General features: G+C 39.5%; 1 protein-coding gene and 1 long non-coding RNA gene across 5 annotated transcripts in view; one reads left to right on the forward strand and one right to left on the reverse strand.

Annotated features, from left to right (window-relative positions):
- The window catches only part of ALK (ALK receptor tyrosine kinase), a 306,665-nt gene that overhangs the window by 86,514 nt on the left and 193,329 nt on the right, over positions 1-26,822 (forward strand). For 2 of the 4 annotated variants that reach the window (XM_086871366.1, XM_086871373.1), the window contains exons 1-2: positions 4,114-4,218; positions 8,472-8,636. Coding sequence is in view for 2 of the 4 variants with exons in the window: in XM_086871346.1 (XP_086727472.1) it covers positions 8,472-8,636 (165 nt within the window). In the remaining 2 variants the exon portion in view is untranslated. Of the gene's footprint in view, positions 1-4,113; positions 4,219-8,471; positions 8,637-26,822 lie in introns of those variants that run through there. The other 2 variants (XM_086871346.1, XM_086871357.1) reach the window with 1 other exon arrangement.
- LOC147655077 (uncharacterized) lies at positions 1,658-4,060 on the reverse strand. The gene is made up of 2 exons (XR_015281462.1): positions 3,998-4,060; positions 1,658-3,495 (listed from the first exon to the last, which is right to left on the reverse strand). It is a non-coding gene; the product is annotated as an uncharacterized LOC147655077 (long non-coding RNA).

Consider the following 26,822-nt stretch of genomic DNA (forward strand, 5'->3'; position numbering starts at 1 on the left):
ACAGGGTGTGGTGGCAGCTGCAGAAAGTGCTATTGATTGGAGCAAAATTTAAATGCAATTCTACTCACTGAAATTGCTTTGAAAGAAGAACACATTTCATGTGAATAACAGGCCTTAGGTTGCCATGCTGGACTGTTGGAGTTGGCTTTTTCTTTTTAACAGTTCTTATATTACTGCTGGCTTTGTGTCTCTTTGACACTTTGTCCAGTAGCAGCTGAACTCCTTGGCTGCTCTGAACCAGCATTGGGCCAAGTACTGAAGTACCCCTCTCAGGTTATATAGTTCATAGACTTTTTTTTGCCACCCTAAAACTTAGGAAATGGTGGTGTTTGGATGGCAAAGTCATCTGGGACTAAAACTCAGGATGAGAGCAAATTTGGCTACCTAGTCACTGTTATGCTTAAAAACATCTAGAAAAGGTGAGTTCAGCAGAGGAGGAACACACACCTACAAGAATGCATAATTATTCACAGCTTTGATTTAATAGGTACTAAAAGCCTAATCCACAGGATGGCCTCAATTAACAACTTATTAATAATTTCACTCAACTCTGTGTCTTCAGAAAACTAATTTGACAGGGTTGTTGGGGTTTTTTTAACACTTTCTAATGGAATGTCGTCTGTGATGAGTTCCTAATTTCCTGAATTTGGTTTGCCAACTTAAAAAAATAAAAATAGCCCAAGTAATTTTACTGTGGGATAATTTGGGGTCATTCTTGCTGTGTTATTTGATGCTCAGTGGTATGGCAGCTGCTCAGCAAGCTGTCAGATGATTAATTTTTTTCCCTGGTAGGTCCTATGCACCATTTCATTCATGTCAGTTGGGTACCAGACAGACACTGCTGCCATGAAACTCAGTGAGTCTGAACATTGAATGAAAGGGAAGATGGAGAGAAAGAGGGCACCAGCCAGATGTATTCATGTTACAGTTAGCATCCCATGACTACTTGCTTGATAATTCTACAACAAATCAGACTACTACTGACATCTGCAGAATGATAAAGCTGTTGTGATTCTCGGCTCAGCATGGCACTGTGAGATGTATGGACACAAACAGATTACAGTTACAGCAAGATCCTGTTTGGAGGTGAGATAAAGTCAGGAGAGGAACAAGGAGGATGCTACTTCATCCCAGAGGAAAACTGAATCAATGTTTTCTGAGTACAGATACTGGGAAAGTGATGTATCATCTTCATTCAAACACATCCTTTTTGCAATCTTACAAGTATTCTAATGCAGTTTGGAAATAGCATTATGGATGGAAGAGGGCAAGGCTTCAGTTAACAGCAGTTACTCACACCACATTAATAGATTTGCTCCATATAAAATAGAAGATGCTGTGACCCCGTATACATTTGCAGGAATTCTTGCTTAACAATTAGATGGTATTTTGGCTACGTGCAGTGGTGCTGAAATCCAAAAGGAGGAAAGTCAGGAAGTGCAGCATCTGCCTAGCTAAACCAAAGGCTGTGTTAAGCAAGAAGGAAGAAAAGGTCTTATTAAGGAGAAATTTTAACTTTCTTTTTCCTTATATCACCTTTCATCTGCAGATAATATGTCTGTGACAGCTCAACATTTTTCAATAATAAAATAACACACAGTAAGACAACAAATGTCTTTTCTCCCCATCTCTCAAGTATTCATTTTCTCTAGAGATCTTTTGAAATTCATGCAAGAGGTTCCTTGTATGAATTGACAAAATATGACAGTTCATCCAACTACTGTTTTGTGCCAACTAGAGCATGTTTTCTAACAACTGACTGCTGTTAGTCAGTACTTTGGTTTTTTGGCCAGAACTGGCATTAGAAATGCACTTTCATGTATTGTTTTTTGCTGCATACATGGGAGACTTGGTGGACAAATATTTCTTGTGTGGAGAATGAGCTCTGACACTTCTTGGAGCAGGAGGAATGAAAACGAGAGCTGTTGCTAGTTGTTCTCCCAACACCCCTTTCTCACACCTCTCTCTGTAGCTGTCTTGAAAGACTGTGCTTATAATTGATTGATGAAGGAGTCCTGGCCCTTTCTTTGTAGTTTGATTTTCACTGAACAAAGCAGCTGTCAGAGATTTTGGTGATTCAGTCCCTGGTGCACGCTGAGGGGCTGGGTGGATATAAAGTAGATGCTGTCATTTTTACGATTCTCTTAACAAATAAATGAATAGCTGCATTATTGCTGTTTTCTCTAAGCAGCGGCCCATCCATCGTGGCTCACTCCCCAGAGGATTAATTTAAATGCATCTGGCATGAGGAGAGCTCTGGGCTCCACAGGGAGGCAGGCAGCTTGTTCTGTGCTGGGCATCCAGGCCCAAGCCCCCTTCCCAGGTTGTTGCTGGGATATTCCCCAGGGTGTTGCTCCTCTAAAACTTTTTCTTCAAAATGCAATCTAACCTTAAAGCCCCTTCCAAAGGAAACCTGTGTGGTTTTCCTTCCAGGTGGGCATCGAAGGGATGAGCAGTGCTGACGCTACCGGCCTTGACCCTTCCCAGCAGCCACAACTCTTGGGTGCTGGGGAGAAACTGGCCCCACTGAACCCTTCCTTGCAGGCAGCAAGCTCTGAAGAGCCCTTGATGCCCTGTGAGGGTACAGCAGCAGCCCTGTCAGTATTTTCAAGGTCAGGGCATCGTGCTCAGAGACCTGCTGGTGAGGAGGAAGGACACAGAGAGCGATAAGCTAACTTGTGCTAAGTAGTTTGAAATTAAAAGGAGGTCCCTGGTGAGCACAGGCTGTGTCTCAGGGCAGGGAGAGGAGCTGGCACGGTGCCCAGCTGATCTCACTGCTGCACTTGCAGGTGGCTGAGCTCCATCAGATGGTATGGACCCCAAAGCTGTGCTGGATGGAGCAGTGCTGGGGGGCTCTCCCCAAGTGTCTCCCCAGTTCCCCATGTCCCCTTGCAGCAGGCCATGCTGCTGCTCTCACATTTGTCAGCTCCTGGAGCAGCAGCCCAAGGAGCAGTGATTGTTGGCAGGGGCATTTGCTAAGGACAGTATGACCCAGGGTGCCTGGCAGGGATACGTGTCACTTAAGCATCCCTTAAAAAGTGCAGTCTGCCCTTTCTCAGGGCTAGGCAATGGAAGGAAAGAGGTGAAAGTGTCCCTTTAGACTTGCTTGCTCAGCAGGAGCAAGGCAGTTAAACCCTGCAATTGTTTTTGCTCTTGAATTTGTGTGACTTCCAACACCTTTTCCCTTTCCCTTTGGGCTTTTTTGCTGTGCCCTTCCATTCTGTGGTAGATTCCCTTATTTTAAATTGCTGCTGTAACTCCAGTTGCACAGCTGAAATATAGCACCAGGAATTCATTTGCAAGAAGTTTCATCTCTTCTTTGTGCCAGTAAGAAATGCTCACTTCCAAGGGCCTGGCCTGTATTTGGGTCCTTCTGGGTGTTCAGCAGACAGGTCAGCTGACAGACAGAGAGAACATTGTCTCCTATTTATGTTCTACTTTCAGGGAGAAATACTTATCGCTGCAGGCTTCTTTGTGGCACCCCACACGTGCACCCTGGTGAATAGAAATTCAGAAAGGCCTGATGAGGCAATTGAAACCCTTAGATTGAATGCCCTGTGCCCTTTTGTACTCAGAGGGAATAGGAAGGCTTTAGGAACTGGCTCTGTCACTAGGATTAATAACTGGAAAATCAATTTGTCATTTCCCTGTCATAAATTAAAAGCTTATAGGCCTTATAACATGAGTAAAATAGAGGTTAGTGGGTATTGATGGAGGTCTCAAAGCTCACTCAGCAGAGCAGATCTCTACTACACAATTTAAATTATGTCTCCTCCACAAGGAGTATCTGTCAATATTTGTATTGAAAAAAGACATCCTGTGCAAGAATATTTTATCTGTTTCTACACTGCTGCTGTGATTGTTGCTGCTGAGAGTTCTTGAGGGAGATTGTGGTCCTGACTTGATCGGTGTGAGTGACCTTTACATTGTGCATTTGTCTGTAGATGTTGTATAAATTAGTCATGTGCAAGCTGATGAGGTGCCAGAGAGGATGTACCTCACTAAGCTGGTCCTGCTGAGAACAGAGAACCTTTCCCTGCTCCCTTGGCTCTGGTAGTGCAGTGAGAAAGCAACCACACCTTTTCAAAGGTGTGCCCAGCTGAGAGTAATTGAGGAGGAGTGATTTGTAAGAGTCAGCAGAGAGGAGGGAAAAGGACCTTTTAAAGTCAGACACGTGTAGAACTGGATAGGAGCAGACTAAGAGGAAACTACCTGCTGGTAAGGTTTTTTTGGTTGAAAGGAGAAGTGGTTTAGACCAAATAAACCTATATTTTTGTTGGGCAGCTGAAAAAAAGGATACACAGAGTAGTTTCTTAACAGGAACAGGTTTTTTTTTTTTTTAAATCTCTCAGTATTAGGTTATTTTTGTTCTAAATAAGGTGTGTTTCTGTGATGTGTGGTTACACAAATGACCCAAGATGACCTAAAAGTGAATGATCCATAATTTGACCTGATACAATGTAAAATAATACTTTCCACTGATTACTGTGTTTTGAATACTGTGTATTATTTACACTACTTATGCTACTATTTTAAGGCATTTGTTTATTAGAAACTCTAATCAGTTTAATTGAAACAGATGTGGTTGCCAGATATTTTAGTTGTCTGAGCACAAATTATTGTTGTTAGGTATGTTGATAAAAATAAAAAAATTGAAACACTCACAAGACTCTAACATAATCAGACATGCACAAATTCCAGTGTCTTTTTAATTGAATAGTAGCTTGATTGGCTTTTCAGTCTGTGGTTAATATTCTGTATCATTTTACATACCAAAAGCTGAACTGATTTATGTCTACAGCCTTTCTTAAACAGGTTTTTATCTTATTTTGATTTAAGCCTCACTTTTGTTTCTTCTTTAAAGGCATATTGATGATGAATTGGGGTTCTAATAAATTATCTATTCTGCCTCTCTTATGCCCAGCAGTTACAGATAAAAGAGATTGTTGGACAAAAAGTTGTTTGTTCTATTTTGGGATTTTTTTATTTCTTATTTAAGAAGAGACTTTAGTATTTTTTTTCTGTATGGAACTTAAAACTCCTATTGAGCATTTAGGATCTGCAGTGTCAATATAGTTCTGACATAAATGCCTGTACTTGGTTTGAATCTCTGACATTTCTTTTAGAAGATCATCAGAAATCACAAAAAATCACACCATTTTACTGATATGCATACATAAGCACAGTATTCAGGTCCTATAGCTCTGTATCTAGTCAATTTATATTGATACTGGCTTTAAAAAAAATAACCTCTAGAAGTTGTGCTAGTTTTAATTGCCTTTCCTGCAATGTTTAGTTTTTCAGTAGGAAAAGAAAAGGCAGAATGGCCTTTATCCAGCTTCCAAAGGCACATGGCTACTGCTTTCTGTGCTTAACTGGGCAAGAAAACAATAAACCTATTGCAGCCTTTAAATGTTAAGACAAAAGTGAAAAAGGAAAGAGAAACATTATTTTTTTATGCAGAGGTGTAAAAAATGGCAGGTGATTTGTGGCAGCAATTCAAGTATTATGCGGGTTTTGTATTTGCAAGTGTGGCTTATGTGGTCTTGTAATAGCTAACATACCAAGACCAGCTTCTCAGTGAGAAAAAAAGTATATAATTCTTTTTTTATGAGGTATATTACATTGTCAATAGTGAAGGACATTGTGAAAGAAGGAAAGCCTGAGGGTAGGAAGTTAATGTTAGCCTTGGAAGACTGGATGCTGTTTGCATAGATTTTTCTGTGTTGCATCAGATAGCATTTCTTTGTCATCATTCCTTTGTACTGAATAGGATAATAGCACTGAAATTTGTGTCTCATACAGGATTAATTTAAATAAGAGCTTATAAAAAGTACCAGTATTCTGGTGATGTGAGGGGACTATGGAATCATGTAAAAGTTGCAAGTGTGTTTCCACTGAATCACAGACACTGTGGGATGTGTGAGCCAAGTAGTGTCGCTCTCTTCCAAGGAACAACCTGTTGTGAAGGATATTCAGTGTGAGCACAGCAGGCATGTTAGATCATGCCCACTCTCTGTAGGCCATTCATTGCAAGGAAAGGAAATGGCATTGCTGCTTGCCTTTTCTTCCTTTACTTTCCCCCCTTCAGGCAGAGGCTTTAGCTGTCTGCAGGGGTCATGAGCAGTGACTGGTATTTAATCACTTACCCCAATTAAGTTGTACCAGTTGTAGGTCAGAGGCCTGCTGTGTTAAGGGCTGCACAGCTGATTGATGGCTCTCTTCTGAGGTGGGGAGTCTGGACACCGAGACCTTAGCTGGGAGCAGAGCTGGCTGTTGAGTGCTTGTGGCACCACAATCAGACAGGCAGGGGGACTGGAGGAGGAGAATGAGAGCGCCTGGTGGGTATCCATGGCCTCTCTGCTTGGGTCAAGAGGGTTAGAGAGCACAAAGGCTTCTGTTCCCAGCAGCTGGGCAGGAGAGGAGGGGAAGCAAGCAGCAACTGCTGGAAAGCCAAAGAAAATACGAGATTGATCAGGAAGAGAAGTGCACAAAGAACGAAATAGTTGGTTTGAAATGACTGCTCTTGCCACGTGTGGTCCTTGGCCTGGGCTTTCCCATTTGTCATCCAGTGACTTCTGTCAAAAAAATCCTTGTAGGAGCTGTGCTTCTTCCCTCCATAGTTTTTTTTACAGTGCCTTAAAACACATACTGCTCAAGGTGTTCCCAGTGACTAGTAAAGATCATATATGTTCTGTGACCTATAGGTGAGTGTTTGGTTGCTCTTTTGTACATCTGGGCTTAGGTACAAAGTTCAACATACTCCTAACACTTCAGTTCAAAAAAATTTTGGTGTTTGTGTTTTGGATTTGTTTCTTTTCTTTTTGTTTTGCTCTTTTAAGACCATCTAAGGGACTAGGAATAAGTGGTCTGAGGTTTGGATATGATATTGCAGTAGTAAACCACATGAATATATCCACAGTTCCCCACTGCCTAAATTGAAGTGTGCTTCATGTATCATGAAATTTATATTGATAACTTAGAGGCTTGAAGAGAGTAGGGGCTTGTGCATTTGGATTCAAGGAAATGTGTGTAATCCTTGTTACTGTGGTGTAAATGGGCTACTTATGTTATATCATTTCCCTGGTGCTGTGATGCTGTGAAGTATTTAAAATGCTGAGTGAATGATAAAGCATTTGATTAAGAAAATCAAATATAAACTGGAAAAAAGACTCTGTTCCTTCCAGCTTGTTCCTTGCTGTTAAAAAGGGAAATTAGCTGAGAAAAGTATAGCAAGAGGGCAACAGTATTAACCTTCAGATTAGAAAATATTTTATCACCAGGAGAATAGGAAAATGAACTACATAAATCTGTGCCCACAAAGAAGAAATTAGATGTTTAACAGGGAATGTAATTGAAGCTTAAAAAAATCAGTTAATTTCAGTAATGTCAATTCAGATTATTTGTTTCACCTGCATAGTATGGCAAGACAGAAAGACAGCGCAGAATACTCCAAGGAGCAGCTGTATTTTTTTTTCCTTGGGCTTTTTCAAACGGATCTAGTCTGTTCAGGAGCACTGAGTTAGTTCTAAAATAATTTCTTTCTCTTACTGAATATTGTGTTGAGTGCTGAGTGTGGTGACAAAAGCAAATGTATACTGGGCATTCCAGAAAATTTTATGATCTTGGCAATTAAAAGTAAAATCCTTGCAGGTTGTCACTGCATGTTGTGTTAAGCAACTTGAACTATGGTGTGACGGTAAACTGGCCACTGGGAAGCGAATCATAGTTGTACCAGCAGGGTACAACTCCTCTTGATATGTTTCTCTAGGGAAACATACCAAAAAGAGAAATCTTTGTTGGAGGCAGTTGCTGGCTGTGCTGCCTGGAGGCTGAAGTTCTGCAGCAGCAATTCAGGTTTCTGCTGCTTCTGTTGTCTCAGGAAAGTTTCAAACCCTGGAGTTCAGAATGTCACCTCCTGGGGTACAGACCCTGTGGCTTCCAGCACATTCCATAAGCCCAGGATAGATGACTCTCTTTGCAGAGAGTTCTGTGCTCACATGGATGATGTGAATCACGTTAGGAGTCTTTGCACTGGTTGAATTTGAAACTGCATCCCAGAAGAGATTGGCTTTCTGTCCCATTTCATCCATTGACTAAGCTATTTTCCTTTCAATCCAGATGATGCCTTTCCCCACTTTAGCCTGAGCTGCCCTTTGACCTGTCCTGAAGGGGAATTACTGGCTCTTGAGCTTTCCTTTTGATTTGTTGCTGCCTCCATAATGAATCTGTGTGGCCCATTTCAGGCCCATTTTTGCCTGCCTCTTTACAGAATTCCCTATTGTTTCTTTTTACCTCATTATGGAAAAAATAAAGCTCTAACTTACAAAATTAATTATGAAATTACAATTAAGAAATATAAAATATTATAAAATTAATATGCATGCACCTGTATGTATACTTACTTTTGAGCACAGAAGACACTGGATTTAATTAACCAGGCAAGTTCTGTGTCCATTTTCTTTTTCCAGTATTTGACTGCAACTTTGAATCGCCTTGTGAGCTGGAATATTCCTTTGCCTCAAAAGATCAGGAAACCCCCAACAATGCCTGGGTCAGACTGAATGCAGAAGAAATCTCACAGCTAAACCTCCCAGATGGTCCAGAGAGAGATCACTCTGAGAGCACATCCAAAGGTAAGATGAATACAACTCTGTAATGCCGTCAGTAGTGGTTAGTCTTAAAATAAAATCACCTTTGCTTCCACCCTCTGAAATAACCATAAGAGAAAAGCCCAAAACCCTGCCCAAACACACGTGTCCTCCTGAAGTGCTGAAGATAGCTATAATCCCTTTTCTTCAACAGACAAGGAGTGAAAACAAAGTGACAATCAAAAGGGAGTCATTCTACAGAGAAGATGTGTTTTCACCCAAAAGCAAGCTCCATCATATATCTGGGAAGCAAAGTATCAAATTCAGTCTTGTGTAAAATCTGTGTTGGGCTGGCCCATGCCTTGGATGATATTTGGATGAAAACTGTACTATGGTGCCTGTGTTTAAGGTCATTCAGTGTTTGGAAGAGTCTGGCCTTATCTTTGCTCTAGGTCCTGTTTACCACTTGTGTGTTTGCAGACTATTTTAGGCAATATCCTTTTGTCCAGGGCTTAGGTTCTCTGTTTGGTAAGAAAACAAAGATGGGCTTTGTCCTTAATATCAGAAAAAAGATCCTGTCTCTAAAGAGAACTAGGAGGTCTCAAAAGATGGGAGTGCAACAGAACTTTTGCTTTTCTTGGAAAAAAAAATGTGGTTTATCGAAATTACTTTTCCTGCTTATGATCATATATTTGAACAGCAGCATATTTCATTGAGATTGTAAGTTCTGAAAAGATTTTTAAGTATATATGTGCTCTTTTAATCCTGAAAAAGCAGAAAAACTCTTAACATCCCTTCAGCTGTTAGTGACATCTGCTTGGAACTTCTCTCTGGAAGGTGGTGTTGATGAGAATGGACCTACAGGAATGAAGGTTGGGGGGTTAGAGTACAAACTTTGTCCAGGAAAACAAAGAGGTCTCAGGAAGGACAACGAAAATTTGAAGGACTATGGAACAGTTTCTATAGTAGGAAAAACTAAACAGACAAAGATTCTCTGTTCAATCTCTGATGGCAGGGGTTAGAGGTCTTTAAAAAACAGATTGAAGAGCACTGGAAAGCAGCTGTGAAGTTTGTGGGTTCTGGGTTTAGAACAAGGAAGCTGAGACATTTTTCATGTAGTACCTGAATAAATGGTGCTAATAAAATACATGAATTAATGTTGTGGGGCCAGAAGTGTGTGTAAGTTTAAAGAAAGATCAGATGAATTCTTGCAGAATACATTCATCACTGGATGTTTAATTCAATAGTCTGTTTAGAGTCAAGAAGCCTCCTACACAAAAGGCTGCAAGTGAAAGGATTCTTTTCTTAGGAGCCAGAGAGACAGAATTTGACTTTGCAGAGCTGCAGTCTGACTGCTTGTGACAGTTCTTATGTTCAGGCAGATATTGAGGAAATTTTCTGTGCTGCTTTCATTCATATTCTGTTTTCTCATCCATACCAATAGTATAGTACTTTTCCCCAGATAGCCATTATAAATTAACTTTTAAGGCCCATTGATTCATCAGCAGACCAAGTCATTTTGCTGTGCTCTGTGTCGTGTGTAAAGCAGATGGACAACATTTGTGCTGCATGCAAATATCTTCTAATTCCTGCATCAATGAACATCTACACACATATTGAATTTCTTCCTACAAAGGTAAAGTTCAGGGAACGTTTGAGATAAATCAGAATTTCTTCTTCTTTTTCTTAAATTCTAGTGCAAGCTGGCTGCCCCTGAAATTTAGGAGTTAAAATCCTGTTTTGAATTGAGAAGAATAGCTATCATTTTCCTGGAGTGGGGGGAAAAGATGGAAAAACCCACAAGGAAGTAAATTGTTTCTACAATTTATTGTTCCTATTTTGTTCCTGTATTGTTTATTAATTTACCTGTATAGTTCCAGGTAAAGAGCCTGGCCGGGTCCCCATGGTGCTACATGTTGTCAATGTATAATTCTTTTGGATCCTCTTCAGTAAAGTTATACCTTTGTCTAACTCAGTTTTATATATATCTATCAAAGCAGAAGAAGGGGAGTCTGTTGGCTGTCTCTGTAGCCCAAAACCAAAGGTGGTATTGGCTGTTGATTTTCAATTGCCTATTGGGTTAAAATTCTATTTCTAAGCCCAAAGGTTGGGGTTTCTCCTCTGGAATATAGGCAATTTAGGCTACAGCTTGTGTCCTGCTCTTTTCTTCTGTTCTGAGGGGCAGGTAACCTTGTCAAATTGATTGAGGTGGATTTAGATTTGTGGGGCATTAGGGTGGATTATTTTGTATGGTTTATTTGCTTATGTATGTGTGGGCTTGTTTTTTTTTAAATTACTTGTTGGACATAGTGGTAATTTTTTTCTCAGTAGAGCTGTAGGTCTGCAACTCATCGATGACTGTAACTCTTGCATGTATAAAGACTCATTTGAAAATCAACACTTGGAGCTAGCATCTCTCTATTTTAAATCACTTTAATTACAGCTGTTTGGCACAGATAGTTGTGTGGTCTGTTTCAATCTGAAATAATTAAGCACAGTAGTTCCAACCCCCACTGTTTCCTGCAAATTGTACTTGCAATTATCTCAATCTCATTTCATCTCCTTTGCAGACAGAAATGCATAGAGATAAACAGATAGCTTAACTAGATTTTGGGATGGTTTAGCTCATCCTTGTCACTTGGTTATCAAGTCATGGCAAGACATTGATAGAGACAAATGCCTCTGGTATGATTCATTAGGCTTCACATGGGTTTCTGTAAAACGTTCAGTAGAAAATCATTGGTATCTCTCCTAAAGAGACACATTGGAAGAATTTCTGTATTTCTGCTCCTGCCTCAGCCACACGATACAGCTCAGTGTCAAGAAATCAGATGTCAGCATGGACTGAGCATCCTAGAGGAAGAGCCAACTCCTGGTGTCTCAGCATCTGGTTGCAGTCACAGCTGAGCAATCCACTCACTTGGCATGTTCAGCATGTAGTGTCACACAAATCATTGATCTCCTGGATAGGAATAGATGGTGAGGTGGAACAGTTTGATACTAAATTATTCAGGGTAAAAGATTGAAGGTCTAGTTTGCAAGGAATTGAAAAGGGATGCTTAACCAGCTAATAGTGGCAGGTGAAATTTAGTGCAGGTTATTTGAATTGAGGTGGTGGGAGAGACAATCAGAGCTTGGCATATATGCAGACAGATTTTGAGCTGGTTACTGTCACTTAAGCTGATTTAAGGGTAAGACTAGAGCTGTGAAAGCATCACCTCAGTAGCAGTTACAAAATAAATGTGATTTGGGGGCTTACTGGGAAGGGAGTGGAGGAAAGGAACAGTATGCTATAGTATGAATGTTGTGGGGCAGCTGTATGTAGAACTCATTCTTCTGTTCTAGATCCCATGCATCAAAAATCTTTTAGTACAGTTGTGAAAGTTTTTAAAAGAATGGAAACGAAGATGATCAAGTATATACTGGATGTCTCCTAGGAACACTTATATTGACTAGGGCTGCCCTGCCTGCAAGAGGCATCTATAGGAATATATGCAGGGTTGTATAGAAATCAGAAATTTATAAAATCTTTATAAAATATATATAAAGCTTTATAAACTCCCAAGGGTTTGTAAAGCTCTGAAAGGATGAGTACAGAAGGAATATTTGATATTTCTTCTAATACAGTATTGGATAGCATCAAGCAAAATTATTAGATGTCAGGCAAAACAGAAGGAGATCTCTCAGTATCTTACAGTGAAACTGTGAAACTTTCTTCCCAGGGTATTGTTGTTGCTGGAACCTTTTGTGGATGTGCAAATTGACAGGATATGTGCAGGAAAGAGAAATAGTTACAGCTACTAAATTATCTACAGAACCTTTTCTGGCTCAGAAAGTCCTTGTGTGACTGGTCCCTGAAGGCTATGGGTGATGAGGGACAACTCTTTGCTCTCCCTGTTCATACAATCTTTTTCATTTTCTATTTCCAGCTCTTTGTTCTCAGAGCCAAATATTTAAAGATAATAGATCTTTGGTCTGATAGGGTTGGTGTGGTGGTGTGTTCCTCATTCACCTGCCAGACCAGCCTTGGGTTCCCTTTGAAAAATGATAGAAATGCATTAACAGTTTTAGACCAATTTAGAGAGTTAGAGGAAAGTTGCTATTTAAGTATTTACTATTATTTGCTCTTCTGTTAAAGCCTTGGGAATGCTGTCAAACCATGCAAAAATACCGAGTATTTGTAGGAAGAAGTGCAGAACTGTTTGCCTATAGAAACATGGATTAGGGAGGCTACCAAAGTTTTGGTTTTTTTTTAAATTGGTGCTAAAAATCTTCACTCTTCTTCATTCCCCCCATCTTGTAAGCAGACCAGTGAGTGAATCACTGGTGTATCTGCCAGCTAGGCCCCTGAAGATCTGCTGGAGTTATTTACATTTCTTAGCTTAACTTATGTAACTTTCTGCAGGGTCAGAGATTTAAGGTTAAAATTCCACTGATGTGCTAAAGACTGACAGGAAAACCTCCACTGTTGGGATCTGAATTGGGCCTATACATGCTGTAATGAGTAGGCAATCCATTGTGGATTACTAGACTTCTTTTAATTCATGAATAAGCAAAAAGATGCTATAAAAAATTCAAGCATTCTGCATCACTGACTGCATTTATTTATTTTGACAAGTGTGATTAATTTTTAATTATTCATGACCCTTCATAATATATTATACCAGCAAATTCACTGCAGTCTATTGTAATGAAACATGGGCAGGTGGAGATCTTGGAACTGTAGCAGTATTTCCTAAGGAGGCAGGTGAGACAACCCAATCTGTGGTTAGAAGGAATTTGTAGACCAAGGAAGTTTTGCTTTCAGCTGTGTGGATCTATGTTTTTGTCATGCTCAAGATGGAGAGTCATTTGCCTCTCTGATAAACCTGAAATAGGTCAAACCAGCCATAAATTCTGTGCCTCTCAACTCTTGAGTCAAACCCAGAGTTTTCTGTACTGTGGGGGGCAGCTCTGGAACACAGCACTGAGTTTGACATCCAGCAGGGATGGTTTAACCATCAGCAAGTGGGACTTTTCAGCATTCACCTCTCCCACTACCTAACTGCAGAGCTGGTGTTTTCCTTCCTCCCGAGAAGCACTGGCTCAGCTTCCTGCAATGCTGAGTTGCCCAGGGACTTTGGTGGGCAGTAATTGTGGTCCCTGACCTGAGACCACAGCTGGGGCTTCATTCTGAGTCAAATCTTAGAAGGAAGATAGAGAATGACTGCTACAAAATTAATCCTTTGTATTTAAGGAGGCTGACTAGTTCAGTAGCAGCTGAACCCAAAATAACTGCATGCAAACTGAGTCCAGGTGTGATCAAATGTCAGAGTGATCTGTTTCTAACCATAAATGCAGTTTTAAATGGGAAGGATTAGAGTCTTTACTGCTCCTGACTATGGTTATGCAAGCAGGTTGCCTGCTCCTCTTTTAAATCTTGTGATTCTAGATCAAGTAAGTGAATTTCTGCTTCTGTGATTTGAAGATTTCAGGACCAGGAAAATATGCAGCTGCTTGATAAATTTTCAGATGAAGAGATAAGTTGTGGAGGTATGACCACCATTCTGAATAAAAATCAAAAAAGTAATAAGCCACCCTGCAAATGTGTACTCCAGTTGAGATGACTTCTTAATGGAAAATGTAGATTAAACTTTCATTAAAGATGGCAGGGGATGTGGGAGATGAATGAGGACAGTGCCTTAACCAGCCACTGATTAGTTGAAAGTCTCTTATGTAAGTTCTAAAAGAAGAAGTATCTGCATATTGTGTTAATGTGGTTTTAATTTTTGTAATTATTACTAAAGAAATGGAGCAAGGCTAAGGCACTGAGTATATCAGCAAATGGAAGATAATGAACTGCAGGATTATAAAATGGTTGTTGACTTTAATTTATGATTCCTCAGACAAAGAAGAATGAGGCAGATAATAGAAGATAATAAATAATACTTTGTTTCAGATTATCACTTTATTAACAAAACAGTGGAGTATAAATCAGTGTGGACTTGCAGGAAATAAGTAGGTGATAAGTTATTTTTCATGTAAAACTCAAACAGAAAAAATACTTGTATCGCTTAAAATTACACACACACACAATGAAATAAAAAAAAATCTCTTAGGTAAAGGTATTTACCAGGTGAAAGAATAGAGTAAGGAGAATAGCTGGGCTCACACTAGGCAGACAAAAGTTTTCCCTTTATATTAATTCTTATACTGGTTTGAGGATATGCCTTGATCTCATAGAATTGATCCATCTTATGTGTCTTTAGAACAAGATATCAGAGGTATTTCTTATTTAGTAAATCATTACATGGAGTTTGAGATCTAGACACCTTAGACCTGGTAAAAGAAACAACAAACCAAGAATTGTTTTCTCAGGAGAATTTCTACTGGGGGAAATATGTTGTTGAGCCTGTCACATATTCTGACAAAAAACTGGCAGACCTGAATGTTTATTGCATCCTTCTCTCTGATGCTGGAGAAGAGCATGGATCATCCTGGTTCAATCCAGATGGATGAATAGTCCTTAAAAAGATACTGCTATGATATGATGCCACCCTAGTTTTATTATTTATATAACAAATATATACTGTAGGTATCTCATGAAGATTTGTGAACTTTTGTACTTACGTATTTTAATTTAGTTCAAGTGGGATTCAGTTTCCTATTAGTTATTTTCCTCTTTAATATTTAGTCAGTGTCTCAGTGGAAATAATTGTTGTGTGTGAGTTGAAGGATCAGCTACATACCACAAGTGAAAGAGTAGAAGAATTAAGTGAGGTCTGGAAGTAACACAGACTGAAAATTATTCCTCAGTCTTGCTGTGAATGAGAGATTTATGGATTTGTAGGGATGACTACTAAGTTATTTGTATACAAAGAAGGGGTTTAGAATTAAAAATATTTACGGCACATAGTACTGGCTGTTCTAGATGAGATTTAGATTTTGAGATTCAGTTTGGCAACATAAAGTTTTCAAATGTTACAGCACATACCCATAGCAATTGATACAACATGAAGACACAAAATGCAAACCAAACTTGCATCCAGAGTCCACTGGGCTGTGGAGAAGGAAAAATACAGCCTTTTTATAAGCATCAGATTCCAGCTCATGCTCTGTCAGTACAAAAAATGGACCAGGTGTTCCTAGCATTTTGCAGCTTGCTCTTCTCATTAGGACTACACTTGTGCTTTGTTATTGCAAAATTATTTCCCTTTAATGAGTCTGCTCTAAAGAGGCAAATTATTGTCTCGCTGTAGGACAGTATGTTTGTTTATAGAGTAGGTATGTATTTATACAGACTGTGGAGAAGCACGTGGGTTTGTTGATTTTAGAAATCTTGTTTGTTCATTCCTTAATTCAGTGAAGACTTGCATGCAACATCCAGCAGTCTGTTTCCCCAAGCTGAAGAAGAAAAATTAGTTTGTGTGCATCAGATGTTCGTATGCTCTAATGGCTTGCTGCATACCTGTGACTAATGTACTCCAACAAGTATATCCAGAAAAGGCAGAGACAGTGAAGAATAAATGGGTTGTAAAATGGTCTCTTTCTCACTCACAATGACAGTTTCTCCTTGGCAAGATGAGAGGCATATTAAAAGGACAGCTGGAAGGAAGCGTGTCCTGCTCTTGGCTGTGTTTGACCTTTTTATAGGAAAAAGACTACTGGATTAACACACATACGTAATTATTTTCCCTCTGCAGTGTAGGGACAATGCCCTTTATCACAAAATGTTTGTGTATGTCCAGGTACATGTTGTGTTCAGAGGGTTCTTAAATTGAACTTTTTCAACATGGAAAACTCGCATTTATGAAAAAAAAAAATCTTCAATGGATGAGCAAGTTATTTGGTAGTTTTGATTTCTTTCTAGCCTACCTGATTCTTCTGATTTCTGTATTTATTTTTTTTACCATGCCAATGACAGCTCACACATATGGCTCAGTACATAAAAATACAGTGTATGGTAAAGTATCAGCAAGGCCCTGTGAGCCCCTTGGCTGCATTTTGGCAATCCTTACCAAGCATGATCTTACTACATCCATTGCCAAATACTGCAATAACCTGTGCATCTCCACTTCACCTAGCAGGCTCTGAGAATGCCCTGCTAAATAAGGCACTTTGTTTTGAAGAGTTGGAGGAAGGGTTTCTCTCTGTTGTCAGAGAGAAACTAAAGCCCTGTGTGGTTAAATCAGTAGCCCAAGGTGAGTTGTGTTCCCTGCTGTGCAAACTTTTGTCCCTTGCACCTTAACCACTACTAACAATTGTTGGGGCTGTTGGTCCCCAGTGTTCTCTTCATGAAGTTGGCTTGCTCCACTGGTAATAAATAGATGTTATCATGAGGGATTTCCTACACAGCTCTTCTGTGAGTTTATGTTAAAAACATCATCAAATTGGCAAGAGCTGCAGTGTTTTTGCTGTTATACTTCTCCTCAGTGATAGTCTGTTGTATTACAGTACATAGCTTACACACCTGTGCTTGGGTGAAGACATTAAAAGAGATTCACAGAACTTTAAAAGCTAGGAGGTTTTACTGCTGTGACTCTTGCCAAGAACAAAGTCCAGCTAATTAATTGGAGATAAGAAATTGTTAATTTAGAACAGTGGTAGAGAAAAATATCATGATTCAGTCAGAATCTCAGTGTGGATGAAGCTAAACCCAAGTACAGTTTAACCATTTTTGTAAATTTGGGTAAAGAGAGGATTGATTTTTTTTTAATATTCCTGTCCTTGGCTTTCTGATTAATTTCAAGTTTTTTAGATGTAATTCCGTAAAGTGTATGTTGATACCAATGCTTTTGTAATATCTCGTTTTTCTCACAATTACATGTACTAATTCAGAGGTGTTGCAAGAAATATTCCACTAGCTGTGCCTTCAGAGAGTAAATCTTATAGAAATTGTTAATATTAAAGCTCACCAAAGTAGTTTTGTTTGTGTTTACCTTGAAGGAGGTGGGACCTCTGAGCTTAGTTTTTTTCTTGTATAGAAGCTTAAAGTCAGCATGCTTATTTTATCCCACTCAAAATAACCAAAGAATGTTGAAGAGTTAAAGACAAGATACTGAATGAGAATTCTGTTTTCTGTCTTTAAAAAATAAATTTCATAATACCATGCAATGCTTGTTTTGGCAGCCCCAAGCAACTTGCCTAGATTCTAATGAATAATCATCCTTTCAATTATGAGCTAGAAGCTATCCCTGAAGTTTCATCTGTTTTCTTTGTTTGTTTGTTTTGAGAGCACAGTGATTAAATAGATGGTATAATGCATGAGGATGAGAATGGCCATACTGGGAAAGCAGGAGAGGGAAGAAAACTGATGGCTGGACTTCCCCAGATGTTCTCTCACTCTTCAGATGGGCTGTGCCAGAGACTGTGAGCTGAGGGGAGCAGTAGAACAGGGCCCTCCATCTTATAACTCTGCTGGGGAACATACCACAGTATGATCTGGGACCTCCAATCCTAGACCCTGTTCCTGTGTTGAGCAACCCTTCTTTTCTGTGCAATAAATTAAATTGTGCATCCTGCTTGTGGTAAGGATATCACTTCCTCTTGTCCCTGTGAGTCTCTTTAGTCTCAACAGCTCAGGCTTTCTCGTCTGTCAAAATGCAAGCAATTTGGAAATGCTTGGCCTTCATCTTTCACCTTCCTCAACTAAACAGGATTTTATAAAAGTTAAATACGAGTCTCTATCTTTTGTTAAAATGAAAATACTGTGTTTTTAAAAAAATAATTTCTAATTCATTAATGGTTCCTAGTAGTTGTAAAGTCAAATGAAAGCCAGCCTTGTTAGCTGAATGCTTCAGTGACACAACAGAGGTGAGAAAAGAGAGGACCACTTACTTCTAAATGGCATTTCCTTAAGAATTTAAGAAATGCAATAGTGAGCTTTTAGCCATTGTTCTGCATTTTTTTTCTTCTATTCTATGTCTGTAAGCAGATCTAACCACTCTTCTGGGAGAGGCTGTCTTTCTAAATTACCTTGTGTAAACATGAGTAAAAAAGGTGATGAGTAGATTTCTCCACATTTGAAAAGATGATCATGCAGCAAAAGCAGATTTGTTACTTGCCATTGCCCATGTTAAAATATAAACCTGATGAAGGACTGAACTACAATTATTCACCTTGTGTGTTGCTTTTAGTGGAGGACATGGTGCTGTACTCCTGTGCTTCCAGTGGGGAAGTGGAAAGGTCAGGCACTGAAGGGAAGCATTTTGCTGTGTACCACAGGTAGGCATCTCTGGCAGTAATTTGGAGCTTTGCAAGGCACTTAAACAGCACAATAAAGGTTAGATCACAATTCCTTTTCACCTGTCGCAGTAGGTTTGTTTATCTGAGAAAAACCCAAGCTGCAGAGCTCCAGTATTGATTTTGAGCCGAAGGTTCAAGGATGTTCTGTTTTCAAGGTGTTTATTCAGAGCATGGAAGAAACAAAAAGCCTGTGTTAAAACATCATTAGGATGCAGGTTTAATTCCACTCTCTATATTTTTCATGAAGGTGTGGAAGTATTTGAGGAGGAGACAGAGGTTGTTTTGTATTTGACTGCTCTAAAAAATTACAGGTTTTCAGACTACCAGGTATTGATAGGGCAGGCTCTGTGTGAGTTGATCCTACATGTCAACAAGGTCACTTCACTAGAGGTGAAAGTTTGCTGTGACACACAGCTTGGAATTTTACAAACTGAACTTTCTTAGACTGGGAGAAAAGATCATATTGGTGGCCTCAGTACCCACAGCACAGTAGGGAAAGCTCTTTCATTTCTGTAGTCATTGGTTTACCTATCCAGTTGTCTCAGGGCAATATATTCAAGTTATCATGCTATTAGCAAATCAAGATTTCTGAGGAACTGACAGCTTGTATAGTTAATATTTGTTTTATCATTAATTAAGGGTAAAAAGCAAGAATATGAGAAGGTATTAGAAAACATTGTATAACTTAATTCAGAAGCTGTGTCTTACACCCATAATAATGACTTTTTCAATGACTAACCAAGGCAAAGGACTATCTGTTAAGCAAGAATGAGCTCTGAAATCAACTGCTTCATAAAGGTGTTAGGCCATTTGCAGTTGGTAGCAACAGCTGAGTGAACAGCAACAATTAACATTTTCAATAGCATATTTCTTTAAGGACATTTATTAAAGTATGACTACCTGTGTAGCATATGTAGCTGGTTGTCTGATCTGTCAATGGAGAAAGGTGATTAAGGAGTAGAAGGAATTTTTATCTTTGAAGAATTTGATCACCTAATTAGAGAACAGAAAATCTGGATCCCGGTTACACTGAAAAAATCCAGTGATAATTGTAATGGCTTTGAAGCAAGGGATGATTAAAATATACTCCAAGCCTTTTCAAGGTTGGTGCTTGACTTGTTCCAGCAAGTTCTCTCTGTGGTCATCTTGCAAAGCACATGGTTAATGGCAGGTGTTTGCTGTCAAAGAGGTGATTTTTGTTATGTGTCGGGCTGAACTGAATATGGAGACTACTGGAATATTTGGTGTGTTTGGATTCAGCAATATTACTCCCAACTGCCTTAAAATTAAGGAACACTCAAGAACTAGAAGCTAAAATGCTATTTAGAAACTGAATGTTGGTTTCCATTAACACTACATCTCCTGTTCTGTTCTACAGGGGGCTTTTGCCATGACTAAGGGGTGTTTTACTGCAGGTGAAATGTTGGGAATTGGTGTTCAGGTTTTCCTTGCAGTGAGGAGAAACACCCTTGCAAAATCATGTAAGAGCTAATATGCTTCCAATAATAATGGTATTGTGCATTTGATTATGTGCTTAGATGAATGTTTGTGTAACAGATGAGTGCTGTGTGAAGCTGAGAGCTTCCATTTCTTTGCCCTGATTTACAGGGGAAGGTGTCTGTGTGGACAGGTAAGGGCAGCCGTAAGAATATACTGGAATAGAGTCAATGCTTGAGTGATTGTTGAGCTGTACTGTCATTACAGAGTGAGTGACAAAGTGTAACTGAAATAACTGAGCTCCAGACATCTGAGGGACCTCACCTGGGTGCAAAGCACTGCTTAGCTTGGGGGGAGAGCTTTTTTGGCATGGAGGAGTTTGGCTGGGATGTCCCTGAATTAGGGAATACAGGAATTTGCTGTATGGAAAAGAGGCACGGCGGAGATAATGCCTCTAACCACTCTGCTTTTGGGGTTTTCTATTTTATCTGAATGAAATTGTGCATGTCAGAGTGCTTTGTGGGTGGGCAGGTGAAATGTCCTTCACTGCAGCAACAAATTGATTGCCCTGGGCCTCAGTCAATGCTATATCCATTAACTCTTCCAGAGAGTGGGGCACCAAAACTGACCCTGAGTGTGAAGCTGGTAATGGGCATTGTATGGAGAATGACCTAAACAACTTACAAAAATTAACAGATTTGCTGGTTACTTGATTGGTTACTTAGTACACTACTTTAACCAGCAAGCTAAACTTTTTAAAGATGAGACTGAGTTACTGAACAATTCCTTGTTGTTACAACTGTTGGTAATACAGACTGCAGAAACTTGAGTGAACTGCAGATTAATCTCTTTCACTCCCAAATGTAATCAAAGCTCCTTCTTTACTTGTGTGTGGGTTGTGTTTGCTGGGGATAGGTTTTTTTCTGATTTTTCTTAAAAAATGTTTTCTAAAAGGCACCTTCCTGCTCTGTTCCCCTCCTCTGATTGTTATCAGATGCTGTCCTTTGAATGTATCACTGGGGTTGCTGGATAAAGGGGTACAGACTTCAGGAAGTGGCATTTTGCTAGCCCCCGTTTTCAATAAGCCTGTTTGTGAAATTGCTGAAGATGTGCCCAGTTTCTTACTGTTGGGTTAAAGCCTGGGATGATTTTTAAAGCCTGACACTGTCACAAGGTGATAAAAACGTGCATTATGTCACTGGAAGCCTTGCTGAAGGTATGAGAGCAAGCACAGCAGCAGATCTTTTAGCTAGTTTTTTAGTTTTCTGGTGGTTTTTGCCGCAATAAAACATGCAGAGAACTTCTCTATTTCTTATGATTGCCCAAATACTTACAGAATTTGGTTAGTCTTGGTTAGATTGAAATGCAAGGCTTGTCTCTGCAGGATTTGGTCTACGTGGCCCCACACAAGGCTGTTTGTTCTTTTCAGGACAAGGTAAGACCATAAGAATTTCTCTTCTGCACTACCTTTGGTCTACAAGGTACTACCACTGAGAAAAGGAGATAATTTATCACCTTTTCCATATTACCAGATGTCTCTTTAATTGATGGGAATCTTTTTACAACCACTTTAAAGAAAAAAAATTGCTTTTGAGGAATTTTTCCCTCAATTGACAGCAACTTAATGAGGGGTTGTGACTTTGCAATCAATTTTAATTATTGTGTAGTTAATACTGCTAAAAATAACAACTTTAGCTTTATACTGAATGATTGATTTGTGAAGCAACTTGTAAATAATTGATCTCTTGTTCCTTAATGGTTTTTCTGTTAAAGCTTTGTAAAGTAAAAAGGAAAGAAAAAAATCAGGCAAACATTTCAGTAGCTAAAGCAGAGATAATGTAATGTCATAGTAACCAGTGCTACCATAACTGGAGTTTTATATACTGAGAGCTGTGTGTTTTAATGGTTAAACTATGAAACAGAAAATTAGTATTTCTAGGTGGCTTTCCCATTCAATCACTGACTGGAGGAATGTGATCACACACAGCAGCCATTTTGTCTTTCAGTTTGCCAACTTTAAAACAGTGAGCAGACTCTGCCACATGTTGCAATGCCAATTAGGATCAGTTCTGGTAAAATTATTCTACAAAAGACTGAAAACCCCTGCATCATCCTGTTATTTTCAGAGTACACGCGCTCAGTTTGGCGATGACGAGATGGCTCTTTTTCTCCACTGGTAGCTGTCAGTCCAAAAGACCAGTTTCTTTGGGGTTTTTTCATGCTGTCAGTACTAGAGAATCTGACTAGACCCTATGGCAGCCTTCTCCTCTGTTACTATTGAGAATTTTAATATCTGAAGGAGCACCGTTCCTCATTTCCAGCAGTTGTCAGCCTTGTGGCATTGGAGATTTAAATGACTTGTTAGAACAAGGCTGTTTGCATGTACCTATTTTAAATGAGGTGGGACACACCAACCTGTTTGGGTCCTTGTTTAGAGTGGGATCGTGTTCTGCATGTTTGCAAAGTACTCAGAGTTCCTTCAGAGGGAAGGTGCTATCAGTAAATATTGCTGCTCTGTGCAGGCCTTTGGCAGTAATGGGACAGTGAAAATGGATTATCATTAATGTCAGCAAATACAGTTTTAATCATGTTAAAACCATATCTTTGTGAAACTAAATGAGATTTCTCATAACACAGCTACTTATTTGTATTCGCCATGCATTGCACAGACTACCTCACTATTCTTAAAGCAACTACCAATCACCACAAGGAGTCAAGCAGACGCTGCATTCTCCATAATTACAAGCAATTTTCCAATTGAATTATCCCATGATTTAATTCCTTACCTTGCATCTGGAGAGCATCAGCAATGTGCAGCTGTTTTGGCTTTGAGAATTAATTGTTGCTAAATGCATTAAGAGTGGTCTTGCTGCAGTGATTTCAGAGAAGAGTTAAATCTTAACTCATCTCTGGATTAAACTTCTATTTCTTATTTCCCATTTTCTTGACTCAAGATCACGATACAGGCCTTGGCTGTAGCATTTGCCTTACTAGCATTTGCCTTGGCTAGTTGTGAATCTTACTTCAAAATAAATACTTTTAGTCACTGAATTGAAGTCAAAATAGAATATGCCAGAGTCAATAAAGACTTGGAGGGCTGGGGATTAATGATAAATTATTTTAGTTTATCCTGCTGGTATGAATTCTTAGCTATAGCAGAAAAAAGAAGAGATGGTAACTTTGCAAAGTACAAAATACTCAGTGAAATAGGTACAGTTTTTCACATCACATGGGTTTTTTAAGCAGGCCAAGTACTTCAAATATAGGAAGAGTGTCTTAGTCATTTGTCCTTGAGGCAAGAATGGATAGTCATTTAGACTGGGAGTAGCATGTGGTTTATTTATGAAAGTAGAAAAAGAATTGGAAGAATTATTGAGTTTTGTGGGGTTGAGATTATCATCAGGGATTTCCAGAGTCTATTAGAGTCCAGTAGAAATGGAATTTTTTTAATCTGGGGTTCCTGGTTTTTTTTTTTTTTTTTTTTTCTTTAGTAGAGACTGTAGCTAAGGGCCTTAGGAACCTTAAAATACAGAGGTGTATTTTTACAGAGGTGTATTAGATAATTATGAATACAAAGATGTATTTACTGCTGCGTTTCCTTCACTGCAGCAAAGTGTGTTATGTTGAATCAAATCTACAAAGAATGGAGAGCCCAGGATTTTATCTTTTGTGCTTTGCAATATAAGAAGGGGCTGCTAAGCCCCCTGCTATAAACACTGTGCTTTTCAAACACCTTAAAATAAGAACAAGTAGGTTCTGATTATATCTGAATAATATAAACATTATTGAGTTTGCCTAATGGTTGTCTGGCTCATGATTACTCCTTCCAATCAGAATCATATTGTGCAGGTTTAACATAACCAGGGCACTAAGGCAACAAGCAATTGAATTAGCTGCTTCTTGCAAAACTTTCCTTTGTTTTCACCCAGTAAACAGCTTTCTTGAAGGGCTTGTCAGAATTGCACACTGTTATTTTTATTCTTTTGAGGAAGGTTTCATTTAGGAGCATGGACAAATTGTAAAAGCCCTGAAATAGTTTCTTTCTCTTAAAAACCAGATGATGCCCTGAATTAGCTTCCTTCTCTTAAAAGCCAAATAATTTGTATCAGTCCTATTCTATGGCTATTATATGTCTTATATTGTTCCTATACAAACAAATTGTGGTTGCCTTTGGAAAGCCTGTGTGGGCAACTGTGGATTTCTTACAAGCTGAAGGGAGAAACTCCTGAAGGAGGAGCAGTGAGAAAGACATAAGATTGTTGGACCAACTGATAGAAGAATTTATGAGTCATTGCCTCTAGATGGTGAAGGAAACACAGAGGCAGTGGGATAAATGTGACCACATGGGTTTGAAAGGCATTGCTAATATAATAGTGGAATAAAGTTCGGAAGAATGTGATGCCTTTAGGACTGGAATCCTGGAGGCGATAACTGTAGCAGAAAATGAAAAATCTTGTTCATGGAGCAGAGTAAGAATTTGTGTTCCAAGCAGGGATTATTGGCTGAAAGTGGAAGCTGTGAGAGAGTAGAGTGTCTGTTAATTTCCAGAGCAGTGAGCTATGAGGCTGGGGAAGATTTTTATGGAAGAGAGAAGAATATTCTATTGCTATTGCATAAAACAGTAACAGAGCCTAATGCAGAGTGCTGCATACTAGTCTGCCTTGCTCTGTTTTAGAAAAAAGGAAATGTAAAATGGAATAGGTGTTGAAAAGAGCTCCTAGAACAAGTCTTTCCACAGCAGGTGAGATTACAAAATAGCACTTTTCAGTCTACTGATGTGAGAATTTGATGCTGATGTTTATAAATATATTTGAAGAAAGAAAGGCAAATTTCTGAAGGTTCTTGTTCTGACCAAGAAACAAATGAACAAATAAACACAGGCCACAAATGCTTTTAGCATGGAAATAAGACAAAGATAATGAAATATCAGGGCTGTGAATTAGCCTTCCAGTGAAGAGGGCTGGTAATATAGATAGTTTTGATGTAGCACTTCACATCGTCCATCAACAAAAGGAAGAACTGGTATTATTGTTATGTGTACCCCTTGGTGTGATATCCCAACAGTGGTGTAACTTCTGAATTATCCAAACCACAGATATTAGGGCAGGCTGATGCTGCACCCATCCATTTATAGAATGATGTGCTGAAAATCTCCAGCTCGGACCGTACAGATCCTGTACTGAGTTCCCAGCCTGCAACAGCAGCCTGTGCCGTACCAGAGAGCTGTCAGTTTGGGCAGTGGTGCTGTTCCATGCCAGGGTAGGGGCTCTGACTTGCCATTGTTGACAGGATGCTGGGTTTCCTCTGCCTTGCAAAAGTCCTGGGTTGATGGTTTTATTTTCAAGCAGATTTGGATGTCCTGAAATAGAGTGTCTGCTGAATTTCTTTTTGCACCTCTGAATGAAAGGCCTTCCCACACCCCACAGGAGAGCAGGGGCTCAGTAAGCCACCCAGGCTGCTTGCTGTGCTCTGCTGTGAAGGAGGAAAAAGTGGCACTTGGCAGCTGTCTTGGTTCCCCCAAGTCCTCTGCCAGTCAAGCACTGTCTGCTGCACCGTTTATGTTTGGTAACTGAGCAATTAAGGATTTTGTATTCTAATTACCTGGCCAATTATGTGCAGTGCAAAATTCCCTGCTAGTACTGCTGTGATAGCCTGAACTGCAGACAGTCTTGTGATTAAACTGTCCCTCGATGATGAAGTCGATAATTAACAAGAAGGCATTTTGCTGAGTAGTGAACAAAGTCAAAGAAAGAACAGAATCGAGTTTTCAACGCTTTAATATGGTTTTAATGGTGCTCTTCACAGGGACAAGAACTTCTCTGACCTCCTCTGAAATTAGAAATGCATACCCATACGCAAAAATGTAGACCTGATTTCTTTACAAAGAGCATAATATTGATGATCAAAGGGCTGGAGAACCCAACCTACGAGGGAGGACTGAAGCAGTTAGGTCTTTCCTCTCAGGAGAGGAGAAGGTTCAGAGAGAACCTCACTGCAGTATTCCAGTACTTACAGGCCAGCTACAAAGAGAACACTTCACTAGAAGCCACAGAAAAAGGGGCAACAGAAACAAGTTGCACTGGGAGAAGTTTCATAAAAAAGTGAGCAAAAATATTTTTATGGTAACAATCATTGGCTGGAAGAACTTCCCCACTGCTGGGTGTTTTCAAGATGGGACCGGACAGGGCGTTAGATAATCTCCTCTGGGCTCCTTTCTTTTTCTGTTTCCATGGAAGGTCAGACCAGATGATTTTCTGAGACCTCTCCCACTCTGGGCTGTTCTATGATTTACATTTTAACTGCATAAAGTACCTTAAAATCACAGTAAAAACTTGTGCAGCCCATGTCAGCTCTAATGGTGTTTGTAGCTGGTGTCCTGTGTGGAGTTCTGTGCTTTCAGCCCAGAAAGTTTTTGAGTGTCACTTTCAAGTGATCACTGAAGATGAAGTTTTTATTGTTCATTCGTCCTACAATCTCAAAGTAATTAGATATTTACTACTCATAGTGTTAACTGGTGTCTGAATGTGCAGTAAGCAGGACAGAAAGCCACATAGCTCATCAATGGCAGCC

The sequence above is a fragment of the Cyanistes caeruleus genome, chromosome 2, assembly GCF_971803275.1.
Source record: "Cyanistes caeruleus chromosome 2, bCyaCae1.hap1.1, whole genome shotgun sequence".
Classification (NCBI taxonomy): domain Eukaryota; kingdom Metazoa; phylum Chordata; class Aves; order Passeriformes; family Paridae; genus Cyanistes; species Cyanistes caeruleus.